General features: G+C 38.7%; 2 protein-coding genes across 6 annotated transcripts in view; one reads left to right on the plus strand and one right to left on the minus strand.

Annotated features, from left to right (window-relative positions):
- LOC126925219 (midasin) overlaps nt 1-19069 on the minus strand; it is a 138027-nt gene that overhangs the window by 87553 nt on the left and 31405 nt on the right. The gene's annotated exons all lie outside the window — the stretch shown is intronic.
- Nucleotides 1-19069, plus strand: part of LOC126925240 (uncharacterized) — a 79444-nt gene that overhangs the window by 40123 nt on the left and 20252 nt on the right. For all 5 annotated transcript variants that reach the window (XM_050740592.1, XM_050740589.1, XM_050740588.1 and 2 more), the window contains exons 3-4: nt 12746-12947; nt 13473-13725. In XM_050740592.1, the coding sequence (XP_050596549.1) occupies nt 12754-12947; nt 13473-13725 (447 nt within the window). In that variant the 5' untranslated portion in view covers nt 12746-12753. The remainder of the gene's footprint in view (nt 1-12745; nt 12948-13472; nt 13726-19069) is intronic.

The following is a 19069-nucleotide window of genomic DNA, read 5'->3' on the forward strand; positions in this document are numbered from 1 at the left end:
TATTAATCGGCTTTTTGTCTCCGACAATCTTTCTCATTATTTGAGCAGTAATTTGTTATTTAGTACCAAGGTACCTTGCTCAGTTACGTCAGTTGCGTTGCTTTGTAAGCTCCCACAGTTTTATAGCAATTTGAAAAACGCACCATTCGCGATGAACAAAAAGAATGGTATTGGAGAGTCTAAACCGAAACAGAGCCAGCGCCAGGGAGAATCTGCGCCTGAAATGCCGGTCGGACGAGCGTATGGTGTTGGACCGCTAGCGGTCGGTAAAGTGTTAAATAGTTTAAAGACTATCGATGAAGAGATCAAAGGTGTAGTTACGAGCGCTATGACGATTTCGATAGAAAATCGTTGGTTATGTCGCGGAACAGAGATGCGGCGAATGATTGGGAAAGACGCCACTAACTCGAAACAAGCCGCAACAATTAGATACTGAAGAATAACTGACATGAATAACTATAGTGGATAGGATAGAAACCGCCTTTTGAATAGCTGAACAATGAGATGTGGCGCGTGTAATAGGGACAAGCCAGTGGACGACAATCGGTGCGGCTTTTGTACAAGTAAATGAAATATTCATGGTGAGATGCACGTGAAAGCCAACGTGTCGTATAGCATGGCGCAAAAGAGAATTTATGATATGTTTTCTTAAAGCGAGCGAAACGTTTAATTCGGACAATGGTACAGCGGATTTGTTGTATAAATCGATTCTGGATTAACCAACGCTTCGTTAATAACTTGAAACCGTTTACATACATTAAAATTCCGATAATCGAAACCGATTATTAAAATAAGCTTACGCGCAAGAGTTGTCGATAATAACGCTAATTTCATTGTAAACTGGCAAACTTTATTTAATAAAAACGCTAAAATATTTCATGATAACGAAAGATACCAAGTAATATAGATAAATGAAAGAATAAATAAAACAATAGAACATATGCTAGAATATCTACAAAAAAAAAAAAAAAAAAAAAATAAAAGAGAAAGAGATCAAAAGTTAACAGCACAGGCAAAACGTGGAAATTGGGAAATTCGGGACAAACACTAGGAAATATAATATCACAGAACAGATCCGGCAATCGAAAGCACTTAACAAGGGGCTGCAGGGAAACCGAAAGAAGCGTCAGGTTGGCGATGAGTGGAAGCTAGAGAATAGGAGGATCGTGGAGTGGCTGGAGAAGCTGGAAGAGAAAAGAAAAGCCAGGCTATAAGCAGACCAAAGACAGCTTTAAAGGAAACGAAAGAGTGCGATAAGTAAGGTAATTAGTCAGCAGAGTAAGACAGAGTGTGAATGAGGAGAAGTAGCTTTGGAACTATAGGTTTTTGCAAACCATGTGCAATTCTTGGCTGTCAGGATGAATAAACATATTCTATACTACTAGATATCCCATTTTTCTTCTTTCCCAATTTATCTTCCCTTTTTATCTTTTTCGTCGACAGTCTACCTTATAAGTAACAACCCTTTCTGATTCCCACATTCTCTTGCTCGAAATTTCCTTATTTATCCTCTATCGATTCCCATCTTATTTGTGTCAATAAAGGTACACATCTAGCAACGTAATTAAATTAGTTAATAATAACAAAGTCGTTTGGCTTATTTAGAACGACGAACAGGTAGACTGACAAATGTTTAGTAACCGCTTCAAGGGATATACCAGACGTTAATAAATACAGAAATATATTTATTTCGAGGATGAAAAACAAGAAGTGAGAAAGAGAGCATAGGACAGAAACAAAGTAAAGCAGAAAAATAGGCGCAGGCTGATAGTAAATATGAACGTCCGATATCATCGGCGGAGGAACTAAATTTAGAAAAGCTGAAGCATCTGTTTGGATGTTTCTGGGCAAAAAGTACTGGCTGGAAGCTGGAACATGGCCAGAGATGGCGATCGTACAGAGGTACTGGTTTAAACCGATTTCTTGTCGCAGCCAATCCAATTTTCATTCGTTCGCCAGAAGTTAAACGTATGTACGCGTGTATTTTTAAGATCCGCTCTAAATGGATGAGAATCGAGTTTACTTTTTAATTAACAGGGTATCTTTGGGTTGTTGCTCCAATTACAAAGCGTTTCAAGTTTTAATTATTCTCATCGATCCTCTCTCCGAGGTTATTCCACTTTACGTAAAGGAATACAGCGAATTTAAACCATTGACCGTTTGCTTTTCGCATGTTACATTTTTATGTGAGAATTATCCATATTTTAATATGAAGATAATTCATTATTTAGATTTATGAGATATTAATATTTTAATATGAAATTAATATCTCATTGATACATTCGAAGAAAGATGGAAAGACGAAGAAAATTTTGAGAAACAAAATTTCACTACCGCAAAATATTATTTCTTTTCACGATAGCATCACAAATCTTGCAGATTACATTCGCTATTTTCTCCGTGAACGTGACTTCCTATCTGGCAAAACGGTTCTATCGAATCTAAATCGAAATCTGATGCACGCCCATGTAAGCTACAAGAAAACAAGTGCGCGTGTAAAAAATTCACCGAGTATATTTCACGTTCTAAGTAAACCGACGCTTAACTCGTGCAATTTTACCAGCTATCGTTCGAAATGTTTTCCTCGTACGGATATCAGCGACACATTCGGTAATAACACACGAAGATCATAAAATCAGTCAGACGCAGTCACGTTCCAAATGCAGAAACTTTTGCTCGTCGTTTATTTTACGACACTTTTCCACTTTACTGTGTAAACTTTTCCACGTATCTGTCTATTCTATGCATTTGCTCCTGTCACTTGGCCACATCTGCATCGCCGCATCCTATTAATATTGATAAGACAGATCTACATTTTATCCATCTATGTGTATCCGATGTGTAGTTTCGAATTACCAGCCTCTGATAACAACGCATACATTTGCATGACATAAACTATACTAATAGCTGTCACATACCGATTAGTCCTTTATTATAGCTGGCGTTCGTAATTTGCTTATGATCCAAGTGTTCCACCAACTATTCAAGTAATAGGAAACATACGAAATTATAGAAAGGACATCCAACGATAAAGGATACGTAAACGAGAGATATCGTTCGGTTAACACAAGGTTTATGTAGCGAAACGTTCGGTTAACACAAGGTTTATGTAGCGAAACGTCCGGACAATAGAACATCCGGATAATAAGTCTTCGAATATTTCACTTCACTTCCAAATGATATGAAACTTATTTCGCACGTTGAATGCCATAGGGGTCACCGGTGACCGGCACTCAACTTGGCCATGGGGGTCACCGGTGACCGGCACTCAACTTGGCCATGGGGATCACCGGCGACCGGCACTCAATTTGGCCGCGGTGCAGTGGGGGTCACCGGTGACCGGCACGCAATCTGGCCGTGGCGCAGTGGGGTCACCGGTGACCGGCACGCAATCTGGCCGTGGCGCAGTGGGGTCACCGGTGACCGGCACGCAATCTTGCCGTGGTGCCGTGGGAGTCTCCAATGACCGGTATCCGACGTCCATGGCACCGTGGGGGTCACCGGTGACCGGCGCACCAAGATTAGTAGAAATACATAATTTGAACAAATGTCAATAGTTATAAATTTTGTATTATTACCATTGTTACCACAATGGTGTGACGAAATTAATGCAGTATAAAACATAGAAAAATAGTTTTGTTTATACATGAAATATAAATCTATTATGTGCGCCCCCCACCAGTGGCTGTCGAACATGGGAAAACCCGCTTTTCCCGCGTTTTACATTAACGAAGAATAACCGTAAGAAACGTTTCGACTTGAAAGATGTTTGATGGCAATTAAGGGCCTTGACGGTAAAGTAAAAAATGCTAAATCTTGTGTTCTCTAGGATTATTGAGAGTTCGAATAAGTATGACCGAGGGGACAGTAGGTATCGAGACGTAACAACATAGAACAATTATCTTCGCAACGCGAAGAAACAATATGAGACAATTGATAATCGCAAAAAATAAGTAAATCGAGCGAAATTGCAGTACAGCGCCATGGGGGTCACCGGTGACCTCAGTGAGATAAATTTATTAATGATGATTATACACCGTAGTATATCTTTTGTAGCTAATATTTCAACATTATATGTATCATATAATAAAAAAATTCATCAAACCTTGTAAAACTGGCATGGAATTCAACATGTTAAAAATTGAAAAATCATACGAATCTTAATTTGACCTAATTAATCCGCGTACGAATACTGTGATATATAGAATAGCGTAGGAACGCTGTCACTGTGTATGGGTAGGAAAGTAAAATTCTTCACGAGGTTGCAATTTGATTCACTCGGAGAATGCGAGTATGCTTGCGAATATTAATGCGAATAAGCTGTATAAATTTTGGACACGGCGGTGATTCAAAATTAGACGGTGACATTCGATGAATCGAAAAGAGGGCGTGGCGAAGCCGAGGGAAAGGTTCATTGTCTATTTCGGCAAAGGAACTGACGGAACTGGAGCTATTTAAAATTTTAAAGAGAGCAGCCCACTTTCGCCGGCCAAGTGCCATTTTAAACTTCCCACTTTACTTTCCACGGAATTCCTCTTCCTGGCCCGCCGCTTTCTTGCCCTTTTCCACGGCGAAAAAAACGCCCTATATAAACCAGGAATTTTCTTCTCCTCGCCAAGCGGAAATTTCTTCCTTTCTCGCGGTTACAACCAGCTCTCAAATAAGCTAAGTTCGTCAATGTTTTTCAAAGCGTTCAAAGAACCAGGAATTCTTTTGTTAAACGAGATATGCCATATATACAGTAGCTGCGCAAGCTATTGACACACCACTGCGTTTAATACGACATTTACATACTAATTAATTACGGTATATACATCTAATTACAGTGGAACTCGTCATTATGAGAATATTTCAAGACCCGAAGCTTCAATTGGGTTTCTATTGGGTTGGCAACTAAGTGATTGCGAATTTTGTCATTAGGTGATACTGACAAAATTCGCAATCACTTAGTTGCCAACCCAATAATAATTCTAAAATTCTCAGATCGGAAAATTCTGCAAACGCGTTAATATGAAATGAATGAGCGTAATTATTGTTAGCTGGTGGACAAATAAACAATAAATCTACGATAGATAATATTAAATATACAGTGTATTATGATGTACACGATGTTTAAAAACATGAATATAACGCAGGATGACATACACAGTGAACATTATTGACACGTAAATTCCAGTGAAATTCAATTTCAACTGCGAAATCATGAATCGCGAGTCAGAAATAAATTTTCAAAAATTAACACGTCCCTCCTCCATCCGCATGATTTATCGTCATCCGTAATTTATTTCCCTTTCCCCTTCCCCGTTCATTGTTTATCGTTCCCTGTTCCCGCTGTCATATCGTCTTTCATTATTTATAACATTTGATTATTAGTTACAACATTGAAAACTTGTCTGTTTTTAACAGCCCGATAATTTCTTTCACAGAAAATAATAATCTCTTTAATCCAACAGAGCAATAGAGACGCAGGAATCATCGTGTAAAAATAGAAATCGAATTTCCCGTGAATAGAAATTATTAGATCCCACTTTTATCCTCTTCTTTTATTCATTTCTACGACAAGGTGGCTTTATAAAACGAGTGAAGGGCACCAGAAGGGCTTAAATTCATTCGCCATCGTTCTAAAATCATGGAAGCCATACGACAGTATCCATTCAATTATGCAGTTATCGAATAAAGCAGTCGATCGGCGAGATTCACTCCATTCTCATCGTCATCCTTTTACGAAAATCTCATCTGAAACGTACAAGGTGTCTGAAAATGAACGTAAAAATCTATTGAAACAAGATAACCTTGGGAAATCTAGTTTGTCGAAAATCTAAACGTGATTTACACGATGGTGTATAAAATTTCTTCAAACTTCTTCAAAGGAAACAGAGAGACTTACGGTCAGTTTTCTGACGAGAAATTCTCCTGATTATTAAATATGCCATACGTGTTCTTTACACAATTAAAAAAATATATTGTGTAAATTTACACAGTTTGGGGATGAAAAAATATGCTGTTGGATGACCAGCTCCTTATTCATACCGCAACAAACATCATAGACTTATGCTGCAACAAACAGCCTAATCTCTGTTTCTCCTTCCTCAATCATCCCGAACTTTGACCCTGTTTTCTCGTCATTTCTCCCTCACCGTGTCCTCATCCTCGCCACTAAGCTACAAGAACCACTTCTCCATGGAGAATTGTCCAAGGAAAATTTCGGTACCTCTGAATAAAACCTCTAATTTCGTTGTCAAATTCTCATCATCCGGAATCCAACAATAGGCTGCTTAGATGTCAAAACAAACGAACGGAGGACGATGAGAAGGTAGCTCTTCAGACACCTAAGATTCTAATAAAACGTCATTCCATAAGTTTGCCATCAAATGTGCCACGAACAATTGTACTTTAACACCTTAGGACTTACAGAACGATAGTGAGAATTTTAAGAATATAATACAGATTATGATAACACCGAAGGAATATGATACAAATGTGGCACTTGATGAATTCATAGTCATTTGAACATGCTCCTTAGATGTCAGAACAAACGAACGGAGGACGATGAGAAGGTAGCTCTTCAGACACCTAAGATTCTAATAAAACGTCATTCCATAAGTTTGCCATCAAATGTGCCACGAACAATTGTACTTTAACACCTTAGGACTTACAGGACGATGTTCAGAATTTTAAGAACATAATACAGATTATGATAAAACCAAAGGAATATGATACAAATGTGGCACTTGATGAATTCATAGTCATTTGAACATGCTCCTTAGATGTCAGAACAAACGAACGGAGGACGATGAGAAGGTAGCTCTTCAGACACCTAAGATTCTAATAAGACGTTATTCCATAAGTTTGCCATGAAATATGCCACGAACAATTGTACTTTAACACCTTAGGACTTACAGGACGATGGTGAGAATTTTAAGAATATAATACAGATTGTGATAACACCGAAGGAATATGATACAAATGTGACACCTCTAATTTCGTTGTCAAATTCTCATCATTCGGAATCCAACAATAGGCTGCTTAGATGTCAAAACAAACGAACGGAGGACGATGAGAAGGTAGCTCTTCAGACACCTAAGATTCTAATAAAACGTCATCCCATAAGTTTGCCATCAAATGTGCCACGAACAATTGTACTTGAACATCTTAGGATTGAGGTGGATATGTCGTGATAGGTACTGCTGGTGTATCAGATTTTTGTCTTCATCTGAGTTGCCTTCTTCCCAGTTAGGAATTGTGTAAAAAACCAAACTATGAAACGCGGGATTCGAACCTGGTCTTGAGCGTTCGTAACCAACTGCGCTAACCACAGTTCTACCTTCGTCCGGTCGAAGTTAGGGTCTTTGTGTAGCAAGCCATGGGACACAGAACCCGTTGGAAAGTTTTGCTGTTGAGTGTCGCTACAGGACTTATAGAACAATCGTGAGAATTTTAAGAATATAATACAGAATGTGATGAAACCGAAGGAATGTGATACAAATGTGGCACCTGATGAGTTCATGGTCATTTGAACATGCTACTTTAATACGAGGAAAATGATCTAATGTTCGAAAACGATCTGTGATTCTATTATTAAAGTTAATGATATGAAAACTTAACATGGTGAAGAGGCGCTTCATTGCACGCAGCAGCGTGTGTACGGATACTTTTCCTATGTAGCTTATGTAAGGATTTGTTTGTCGTAGAATCGATGGAAGGCAGGCGATGTAAGAGCTCTAGAGACAAGAGGAGGAAAATCCTGGTATACGGGAATTTTCATGGCTAGCTGTAAAAGCTAGTTGAGACTGTGCATCGGAAAATAGACTCGTAAAAGAGATATCGAAGGTAGAAGACCCGTGTGTGCTGCTGCGTTGTATTTTTCTTTTATGCATGAAAGACGAAAATTCGCAGATGGCACAAGTTTCGAGAAATTCGCGATGCTAGCTGCAAGCTGCGACTCGAGATGATCGGCAACGGGACAACTACGAATTTCTATTTCTATTTCGTCTATTTGCCATGGTAGTCGCGCTCCATGTTTTATCCTAACAATTCATTGATTCCTACAAATTATTAAATAAAATAATTTCCATCGACAAAGTAGTTTGTTAATCCATAAACGTAATACAAATAATGTAATATATGAAATGAAGAGGAAATTTCTAATACATAACATAATTCATGCTCACCCATAAATAATGTAAAATAAAATAAAAGAAGGCAAAACCTTTTTGTAACAAATATTTATTACTTGTAATTTGTAATAAACAATATAATTCATCCTCACTCATAAATAATGTAAAATACCAAATAGAAAGAGACAAAACCCTTTTATAATAAATATTTATTATTTGTAATTTGTAATAAACAATATAATTCATCCTCACCCACAAATAATGTAAAATAAAATAAAAGAAGACAAAACCTTTTTGTAATAAATATTTATTACTTGTAATTTGTAATAAACAATATAATTCATCCTCACCCATAAATAATGTAAAATAAAATAAAAGAAGACAAAACCTTTTTGTAATAAATATTTATTATTTGTAATTTGTAATAAACAATATAATTCATACTCACCCACAAATAATATAAAATGCCAAATAAAAGAAGACACAACCTTTTTGTAACAAATATTTATTACTTTAATTTGTAATAAATAACATAATTCATCCTCACCCACAAATAATATAAAATGCCAAATAAAAGAAGACAAAAGCTTCCGACAAATGTATAACGTTTTACACAATTCGTTAAACTATTTGGCACCATCTAGACGTTTCGGTACTTTCAATCGAAACATGGAACACGTACAACATAGAAAAAAGAGAACGAGCGAATAAACGAATGAAAGGAATAAATCAAAGGAACGAGCAGGCGAATAAATAAAAATTGCTATCTGGCAGCGAGCATTGATCGCAGCTGCACGCGAATATACTCGCGTTAATCGAAGCATTCCGGTTACCTATCGGAGAAGTAATAATCCCGCGAATATTCGTCGAACATCACACAGAGATTTTATCTCCGCCTTATCACCGCACCGCGTTCGGTAGCTAAATGTTGAGGTCGACTGATAGAAGAACGAGTGGACCAATTTGTAATAGAAAAATATACTGAAATAAGTATAGGTGTAGCGTATGCTGATCCAAATCCTCACTCTTACAGTGTTACAGTACGATAGGAAGAAGAAGATATGATAGGAAGCACGTTCACATATTTGTAACAAAGGACATAATCAAAAAGTTAACCTTGGCGTGTGGCTCTAGCTGAAGGCTACAAGAAACAGCAATAGTAATCTACTTATAACTCTTTTGTCTCTAGACCTTGTAATCGAAAAGAAAATTGATATTCAAGGCCACGATAATATGCACCTCTCCTTATTTTGAATCTTTTCACTAAATTCTATTCTCTTCGTAATAGCTGTCTCCAGGTCAATTACAAAAGAAAAGGTGTAGAGTTTTTGCTAAAATAATTATTTCAACGTTAAATATCGTTTCACAACGAGAAGGTAAATCGTCGATTTATTGAAACTACCATCGATAATGGCAGCATGTCAGTAGTCATAGTAGTAGCGTGGTTTATTTTAAAAGTAACTCGATTCGCAATTATTTTCCTTCACTGTCTAATGTCTGTCCAATAATTAGCAAAGGAGGGATGATAAATAATTGCAAATTGTCGGCAATTTGTTCTCCACTACAGAGCTCATACAGATGAATCACACGAGAGCTGAACGAGATACAAATACGAAGCTCTTTGTACTCGCAGAATTCTTTCGGTTCAAACGAGAAGCCGTAAGGGTGGAAGCCCGAGCAGCATCGATGTAACGATCAGAAGGGCGCAAGAAATTTAATCAAAGTAACCGAGACACGTCTTGGCGAGAAATAGAAACCTTAAGAAAGTTTCGTTCGCGGGCAAACTTCTTTTCCAAGTCGTTAACGCAGCCGCTGATTTCCATTGAGAAGGTGCATACCTTGTTGCAAGCTTAAACACCTTTGCATACATTGAACAGTAATTTATGGCGCGGTACAGAAAGCACGCAGCAGTTGGAAATAAACGATATTCTTTCTTATTTCATCAAAGTAAGCTTCTTCGCTGGAAATATTTCTTTGCATAATAAATACGGTTCACGAGATGACTGCGTGTACCACATGGAATGGGTCTGTTGCAAGGGAAAATTATAAGAAAAATCTTCTTCGTAGAAATGCTTCCTCAGGTTGAACATTCATTCGACGACGTGAAAAGCCGAATCTCGAGCAATTCGCCGGATTTTGCGCATGACTCGGAAGTTCTGCAGGTGCTCGGGCCAAGGACGATGCACGTGTCCTTAATTTGCTAGAACCGCAATCCTAAATTATGGTTGGACAGGCTCCCTTGGGTTTATGCCTTTGCTACGGCCATTTATGTCATTGCCATGGTCGCGTTACAACGAAAGTGATCTCCGGATCTCTCAACTCGCTAATTAGGCTTTTGCCTTCTCGTCGACTTTAGGACGAGAAAATTGCAAGATGGAACGCGTATACTGGCGTTTATCTGATCTACAGGAATTCTTTCTACAGAGTTTTTGAAATCACGGAACTCTGAAATTTAGAAACTTGATAGAACAGAGATTCGAATATTTGAGATTTTTGAGATCGTGGAATTTCTCGGATTTCAGTTTTACGATCGCAGATCCTGAGAAACCGAGAATCTTTCGACTTTTTGGAACATGGGAATTCTGCAATCTTGGAATCTTTCCCAAACTTATTATTATTTTATTATATTTCATTTACTCTACTTCCAAACGTTTGTCTTATTTTTCAAAAAGTATTGACTTTCCGAGGAAAGTTAGTCTTCGAACGAAACATGCGGTTCTATCGTAACAGCGAACCATGTTTCAGCAAGAATTTCCTAGTACAGAGCACGGTACAACGAAGTTTAAAGGCTGAAACGTTGAATATGTAACACTAAGCGCGACTACCGTGCAACTTGACGTGTTCCCGTCTTCGAATAGACCGGATGTCGACTACAGTTTCCGTCGGGAATTTCTGAAAAAGCCGTTGCTACGTGAAGAGAAGACGAATAATTGACTTAATCCTTCGATGATATCGCTGACCGAATAAAGCAACGACGTGACTGCAAATTTGAAAATACCAAAATCTTCCGCTGTAAAAGATTTAACACGTTGGTCGCCCAGCGTAATTCGGCTAAGTTCCCCGCGGGACCCAAATCTGACCGACGGCTTTTCGGCTAAAGTATTCCGAGGGATCTCACGGCAGATATCCTAGATCTCTCATTTAGTCGAGAAGCATACTTCTTGTGAGACGCACATCAGTGATTTTTTCATCCTCAAACTGTTCAGTAGACAGCGTGGAAATAAATAAAAAGAATGGAATAATGGAAAAACTGGTATCGACAGAAATGACCAGATGGTCTCATATGCCACTACGATATGGAAAAGCATCAAGTGGTATTCGAAATTAGCTCTACATTTACTCTTAGGAACAAGTATAGTAAATGCTCATATTGTGTATCAAACAGCCACAAACAAAAAGATACAGATAAGAAAATTTCGAGAAATTCTCGTTTCCCAATTGTACGGTGCGTTCTCAGAAAACACTGTGTCTGACAACCATCGGAAGAAAACGAAGAAGGTGTCCCACCATTTGGAGATTCGTAAGAATAAGCAGGATAAGTCTATAAGAAGAATGTACATCCTAGGTTACGAGAAGAAGAGGCAAATTGTCGCACGCCAAGAAGCGAGAGAAAACGTAAAAAAAATTAAAACATATTGTTCGAAGTGTCCAAAATCGCCTCAAATGTGTTTGCAATGTTTTAACGAGTCTACTACGGGCTATGCTCGTAATATTTACGTTTGGCCCGATCATCGTGCTACGGGCTATGCCCGTAACATTTACGTTTTGAACGATCACCGTACTACGGGCTATGACCGTAACGTTTACGTTTGGCCCGATCGTCGTGCTACGGGCTATGCCCGTAACATTTACGTTCGGCCCGATCATCGTGCTACGGGCTATGTCCGTAATTGTAGGTTAAGGGGTTAATTAACTCGAACAAGAAGAGCGTCAGCCGTATTTGGGTTACGGGCGGCCCACGGAAGCAGACCCGTCACATAGATATGGGTGACGTGGCGACTAACGTGTTAACAAAACTTTTACGGTGTCGTGGAAACACGTGCGAAGAAAGCGATACGTTTGGTTAGACGCGGCATTAAAAGTGATGTTGGCTGCGCAAGTGTACGTCGTAATAAATAATTCATAGTGATTTATACGAGTAAATCCATTGCTATTGTATGATATAAATATTTATAGGAGAAGGAGAACGTGTCGTTGCAATGGAATTCAAATACTGTAAATTATTACAACGCTGAGATTGGCCAAATGCGCACGCTGTACCTGCTCTCTAATTATTCTGTTTACGCTTCTCGATGATTGCACAGCCGCAACCACATCACACGTCAGCTTACGTTCGCATCGCTATCATCCATGCGAAGCAAATTTAATTACTTTCAATCGTATTAATCATGCGCAAATAAACTAATCCCTAATCACGTAGATATTAGTAGTACGTGGAATTTTCATTGGGAGCGTGAATTTTTATATGGAAAATATTGAACGTCGCAAGAGGATGCCGATCTGTCGCGACCTTCTCCCAACAACTTGCAATATTTTTGTCAAATTTACAGTTTTCTCCGGCTTCTAAAAAAAAAATCAAATCTGAACGATTTTAAGCTAGTTCTGCTTACTGAAAATTCGTGAAACAGGTTAACTGATGGCGATGATCGGGGCCAATCTAAGATTCGGCATCGGCGCGTCGGGAAACGGGTCGTCGAACGCGACCAAGGTGTTCCAGTGTCATCCAGGTGGTGCAACCGAGGCCACTCTCATCTTCAGCCTCGGCGCCCTCGGCATGGGCGCCAACTTCCTGCTGATGGCGCTGATCCTGGCCAAACGCCAGTTGCGCAGGTAATTCCGATAACACCAACAGCAAACTTTCTAAAAACTCGATGAAAATACGTTTACTAGCGCAACAAAACAGACGGTTTATGAGGAAAAAACGCGCGATCGACCAACGTACGAGGTTCAGCTGCGTCATGAAGTTGCCACATGTTGAGTGGAGAAAAACGTCCTCTCTTTTGTAATAATTAAACAATGTTTACAAAGAAGAAAAAAGGCGCGCGTGATATACCGTGGTTGCTAACGTTAATATTTGGATGACGTTATCTGTGTAATTTGTTGCTTCGCGTAAGAGAAGATGATTTGTGCTGTTTATTCTACGAGAATGTGCAGCATTCGTCGTAGCTTGAAAATACACCAGCAATTGCTTCCTGCGAGAGTTTATCATCTCGACAAATTAATATTTGGACGCTGATATTTACTGCCACTTGTGCAAATGTAGGGACAGCGACAGGCTGAATATCGATGTTGATAAACGTACGTCCAGTCGATGTGGGAAAAACAGAGGAGACGAAAATGTTTCATGCGTTTCAGATGGTCACAGGGGTTGCTGTTTCACCAAGCGATGGTGGATTGCGCTCGAGCTGCGATTTTATTGCCCCTCGGATCGAGCATACTCAACTGTCAGCCGATGACCAAGTGTTCCCTGGTGGAGACAGCGTTTCTGCTGCTGGTGACAGTCTCGACGGTGAATATGTTGACGACAGTACTGAACGACAGTCCGATTTTCCCGGAAACCGACGAGGAGGCAGACCTAGCGGCTCCTTTGCTCATGGATTCGCCTCAGGCAAGTGTTCTTCGACCCTTTTACCCACACGTTTAACTATACATCGTCTAAATTATTATGCATAGGATAGTGTTTGCTTTGAATAATAACGTCACAGTTTACTCCTCTGCGATCTTCCATCTTCTACATTCTACACTCGAACGTAATCGTACGTAAAGTTGTACAATTTGGACGATAAAAATTGACAGAAGATTCGAAGAATTCGAAGCTCCTAAATCCTGATGAATGATAATTAGCACTTAAGTGCTAAGAACGTAACGAAATTCTGGAAAACGTTAATTTCACTTTCAAACTTTCCCTCATTAGTTGCTTAACACTTTACCGACCGATAGCCGATTAATCGGTTTTTTGTTTCCGACGCTAACCGACGGATAGCTTATTAATCGGCTTTCTATCGCCGACGCGTATCGACCGATAGCCTATTAATCGGCTTTTTGTCGCCGACAATCTCTCTCGTTATTTAAGCAGTAAGTTGTTATTTTGTACTAAGGTACCTTTCTCAGTTGCGTTGCTTTGTAAGCTCCCACAGATTTATACCAATTTGAAAAACTTACGTGCGTATGCTGTTGAACCGCTAACGGTCGGTAAAGTGTTAAACTGCAAGTTAGGAAAGAGCGTAGAGTAACAAAGGATAATAAAGAAAAATCGGAGAAAACGAAAGGGAAACAGGTGTCTTGTAATTACGAAGCAATTTGTTGAACGATAAAAGAGGTTCGATGGTAGGAAACTGCCGACGGAAATTCCGATGCAAAGGCACGCGCTCTGGTAATGAAGAAACTTCTGCTGGACAAGTACATTCTAGCGAGGGAAGATTTACAATAGAACGATCATCCGTGGTAATCGGATGACGCGCCGCGCACCCACGCTCCATCGATCGTATCATTCAAACAATCGTAGCGTAGCCGAATCTGTGAATTATCCTACTTGGACGTACGTATCGGTTACTTGTGAATTCAACGCTTCATTACGGAACAGTCGAATTACTTAGATATAAGAAATATATATGTTCGTCATTAAAAATTAAAAAATTAATTTCAAAAAAAAAAAAACTAAACGACTACGAAAAAGAAATTATCATTTAACGATGAAACAATCGATTGCAAACGAACAAGGGAACATCTCCAACTCGGAAATTCTAAGAATTACAAGTCTTATTACGTAATATTTTTGGGGGTTGTTCAAATTCACTCCAAGGGTGAACACTTGGGTGGACACATGACAACTCGTTATAGCGTCGATAAATTTTTTCATCAAAAATAGCTTTCGCCTGAAAACTTTTTTTCTGTCTCTTAGAGTCGAGAAGTTTTAACGGAAAATCGGAAAATAATTGGATTTTCAGAGTTCAACACTTGTATATCGTCTACGATTTCTATGGTTCTATGATTCCCAAAGTCGTATAATTTTTTAAATTTGGCTATCTTTCCTTGCAAGTGAATATTTAATAAAAGAAGGTAAATTGATATTGATAAAATATGTTAATAATATCATTGACAACGTGGCTGATTTCCTAATGACCGAAGCGCAACGCAACATACGTTGAGTCATCATCCTTTAAACTAGTTTAGGAGTTGTGCAAACTTGGAAACCGTGTAATCTCTGGTCTACGTTATCTTCACAGGGGACGCTACTAATACGAGTATTTAAACGAGTTTACAAATCTTCACCAATAATTGGAGCGAAGCATGAAATTTAGATTAATATCTGGGTAGTTGAACGAAACTTTCAACCTCTCCCTTCCTTTGCATTTGTACTAATTCGCACAAATTGCTGATTTCATTCGATGGATAATATTTCCTGCATCACTAGAAACGTTACAAAAGACAAAGAATACTAAAAATTTCTAAAGGTTAGAAATTAAGAATACAAATTATTATTAAAGAATAAATAGGAAAGAATAAAGTGGAAACGTTACCAAAAATACGAAACGCTTGAAATTTCCAAATTTCCAAGTTCCAAACTCGCTGTTACACCCCGAGGCTTATACTATAGGCCGTGTTCCTAACTGTCTCCCTTGGTACTACAGTGTCGCGGACAGATCGTCTTACATGACCGGCGAGATATACACAATGTAGCGATAAGCGCATAGTTATCGTCAAGCAGCGAGTTCTAAAAACATCAATTCGCCTTCGGTCCGTTATTTTACCTACGCAAAAAATGTAACACACGCGATCATAGGCGCGAACGGTTGCGAGACCCGAGCGTGGTGGGGATCGTCTCCAAGAGAAGACAAAGGAAAAAATGGAAGGGCAGTCAGTAGCATACGAGGATTCAAACCGAATGCATCGAGAGGTTCAGAGAAATAAAATCAAGATCGCTTAGTTAAACGAATATGTCGAGGAATATCATAAAGTCGAGTGGAATTATAATAATAAACTAGTTGTATTATCGTTAAATCATTTGTAACGTGTCAATTATAATTTTAAATATTGTTAAAAATAGTAGCTTATATTAACCCTGTTAATTCAGTGTTACAATCATTTGAACTACCTCTGTTATCCTAATCGAAACAGGGGAACGACTGTTTCGCGACGTCGACTATCAGAATCGTAGCGAGAATTTACGCCTCTCGCTGACGCGTTTCTTCGCGAACGGTCGTAATACTCGCAGATCTCTCAATATTCAAATTGTCGAGTCGTTAAATCCCTAAATGTGCACCTAAACTGCCGAACAAGCTCTAATAGAATTATTCCAATAGAATAAATAAAAATTCCAAATTTCCAAACATCTAAACGATCAAATATAGTGAAGTTGGCGAATCTCCAGATTGCGAAACTCCTGGATTCGTAAACACTTGAACAAGTTGCGGAATACCCTTGAGATACAACAGGATCCTTACACGTGTCTCGACGCGTTTTTACCTGGAACCATTCGATAAAGCGAAGCACGAGGTTCAAAGAGCTTTTTCTCCTACAGCCCACAAAATCGAATTCCGCGGATCTTTGGAAGAATTACGCGTTTTCTCCTGTGCATTTTCACAGTCGTGTCTCGTTTAACTCGATCACGGCCTTAAGTGACGACCGGCTGCCTTTGAGGCGGCTTCAAGTTTCTGATCGATTTTAACGAGCGCATATAGCACGTAGGGAAAAGTGTAGAACGCGATTCTCACCATCGAACTTGAAAGCACTGTGACAAAGTGGCACTGGAAAAATTATTTATAGATTTCTGAGTGGATTCTGTCGCGTTTAACGATTAAAACCCTTGCGAATTTATTTGCTAGAGCGTGAAATGAAAAAATCCAGTCAATCTCGGTCGCTGTATTTCTTCTCTCGGAAACAATTGCCAATTTGATTGTACATATCGAAAAATATTGCTCTTTTAGTTGTGTTTTGTTTTATCGCTGCCGTATTTGTGTACAGCGTTAGTCGTAGATATACAGATGATTTTCACACTTTCACGCTTGCTTTTTCTAACTTTTATACAGGGCGTCCCACGTAATTGGGGCAAGCTTAACTCCGAAACGAAAAAAATAGGTGTTTTTCTTATAAAATAATTAATTTAATTTCACGCTATAAGAGACCTGGATATGTATTAGAAAAATATACAGGGTGTCTCAACTGAATATCTGGCTCACGTATCGTTGCATGAAAAAGTTTCTCGAGACAAAGTTACGTGGTTTCAAGCGACACATGTGTGTCCAGCAGTGGAAAGAATCTTTTGTCCATTTTACTTTCTCTACAAGTATCTCGGTATTTTTCTTAAATAGAACTTTATATATTTTTTAGACCAATCGATGTGATTTTTTATTCTCTGTACAAAGATATTACGTTTCTTGTCTTTCATACGCCAAGCTTTGCAAAATAAAGATCAAAACATCTTAGAAACTAAACATTTTGATACTTTTGTACAAAGAAGACAAGATCGATGGATATTAAAATACAGGTTTACGTTTAAATTAATATACCGATGACTTTCAAATCTCGTGAAAAGATGGCCACGAGAAAAAGTTCTTTCCATCGTGACACGTGCCCTTCGAAGTAGTCGCCCCGAGAGGCTATTCCGTACAATCGTCGATAAGGCAAATACTTAGGTGGTCCCGCTTGATTGAGTCACCCTGTATACTTTGCAAAGAACAACGACGATCGCACCTGAAACCTCGGCAGAAATTTAAAAATCAACAATTTAGAATAAGCTTAATAGTTTTTCTATATACATAGGACCTGTTCTTGACATTAAAGTCGATTATGCAAAGTTCGTAATTAAGAAACGAGGTCGAAACGATAACGATAACGAGCGATCGGAATCAATGGCTACGGGATATTGGAATAATTAAAAGTTTGATTAATAGGAGCGATCGTCGGGTCGAATCGGGTTAATCGAGGCGTCGCACGTCGGCAAAAGGTCGCCTCGAATAAACGAGACACGTGGCGATTAATCCCGACACGCCAGCATTCCGTTGCGGACAGTTTACACCGCACTTGTCCGCTGGTTAATTCGTTCTAACAATACGTGTCATGGTTCTATTATATTCTCGGGAACCTTCGTCTTTCTGTCTGCACGAGCCTCTTCCTATTTGCGCTTCCATTCGTTAAATAAGAATCGTTCGATCATGCACAATCTCGTTCGATAGCCTCGGGATATCATCGCTTCACAATATATTGGGTCGCCCGGAAAGTTCGTTCCGATCTACATTTCCATTCGATATACATTTACCGAATTATATAGGTGCCATTTTTGCTTCATTTTTCACGCAATTTGAATATTCCATCCTTCCGTAATCTCTCAGGTTCTTCGGCCAAGAACTTTCCAATATGATTTTTTTATGCCGGCTAAAGAATTAAAAATCGGAATGAACTTTCCGAGCAGCGTTTGACAAGTGTAATATTTTATTAAAAATCGACAAGAATATTTCAAGATGCTTTTAGTAACGTTTTTTAGTGCGATACACTTGAAAACAACTTTCCTAATAGAGAGGTACAAAGCAAAATTTATTGTTTTATTAAATTCCCCAAAAATCGAAACGAACTTTCCGGACAGCGTTTGACAAGTGTAATATTTTATTAAAAATCGACAAGAATATTTCAAGATGCTTTTAGTAACGTTTTTTAGTGCGATACACTTGAAAACAACTTTCCTAATAGAGAGGTACAAAGCAAAATTTATTGTTTTATTAAATTCCCCAAAAATCGGAACTAACTTTCCGGACAGCGTTTGACAAGTGTAATATTTTGTTAAAAATGGAAGAGCATGTTTGAAGATGCTTCTAGTAACGTTTTTTATTGCCATACGTTTGAAAACAACTTTCCTAATAGAGAGGTACAAAGCAAAATTTATTGTTTTATTAAATTCTCCAAAAATCGGAACGAATTTTCCGAGCGACCCAATAGATGCTATTTTAGTTGACCCA

This window comes from Bombus affinis, chromosome 16 (genome assembly GCF_024516045.1).
Source record: "Bombus affinis isolate iyBomAffi1 chromosome 16, iyBomAffi1.2, whole genome shotgun sequence".
Taxonomy (NCBI): Eukaryota; Metazoa; Arthropoda; class Insecta; order Hymenoptera; family Apidae; genus Bombus; species Bombus affinis.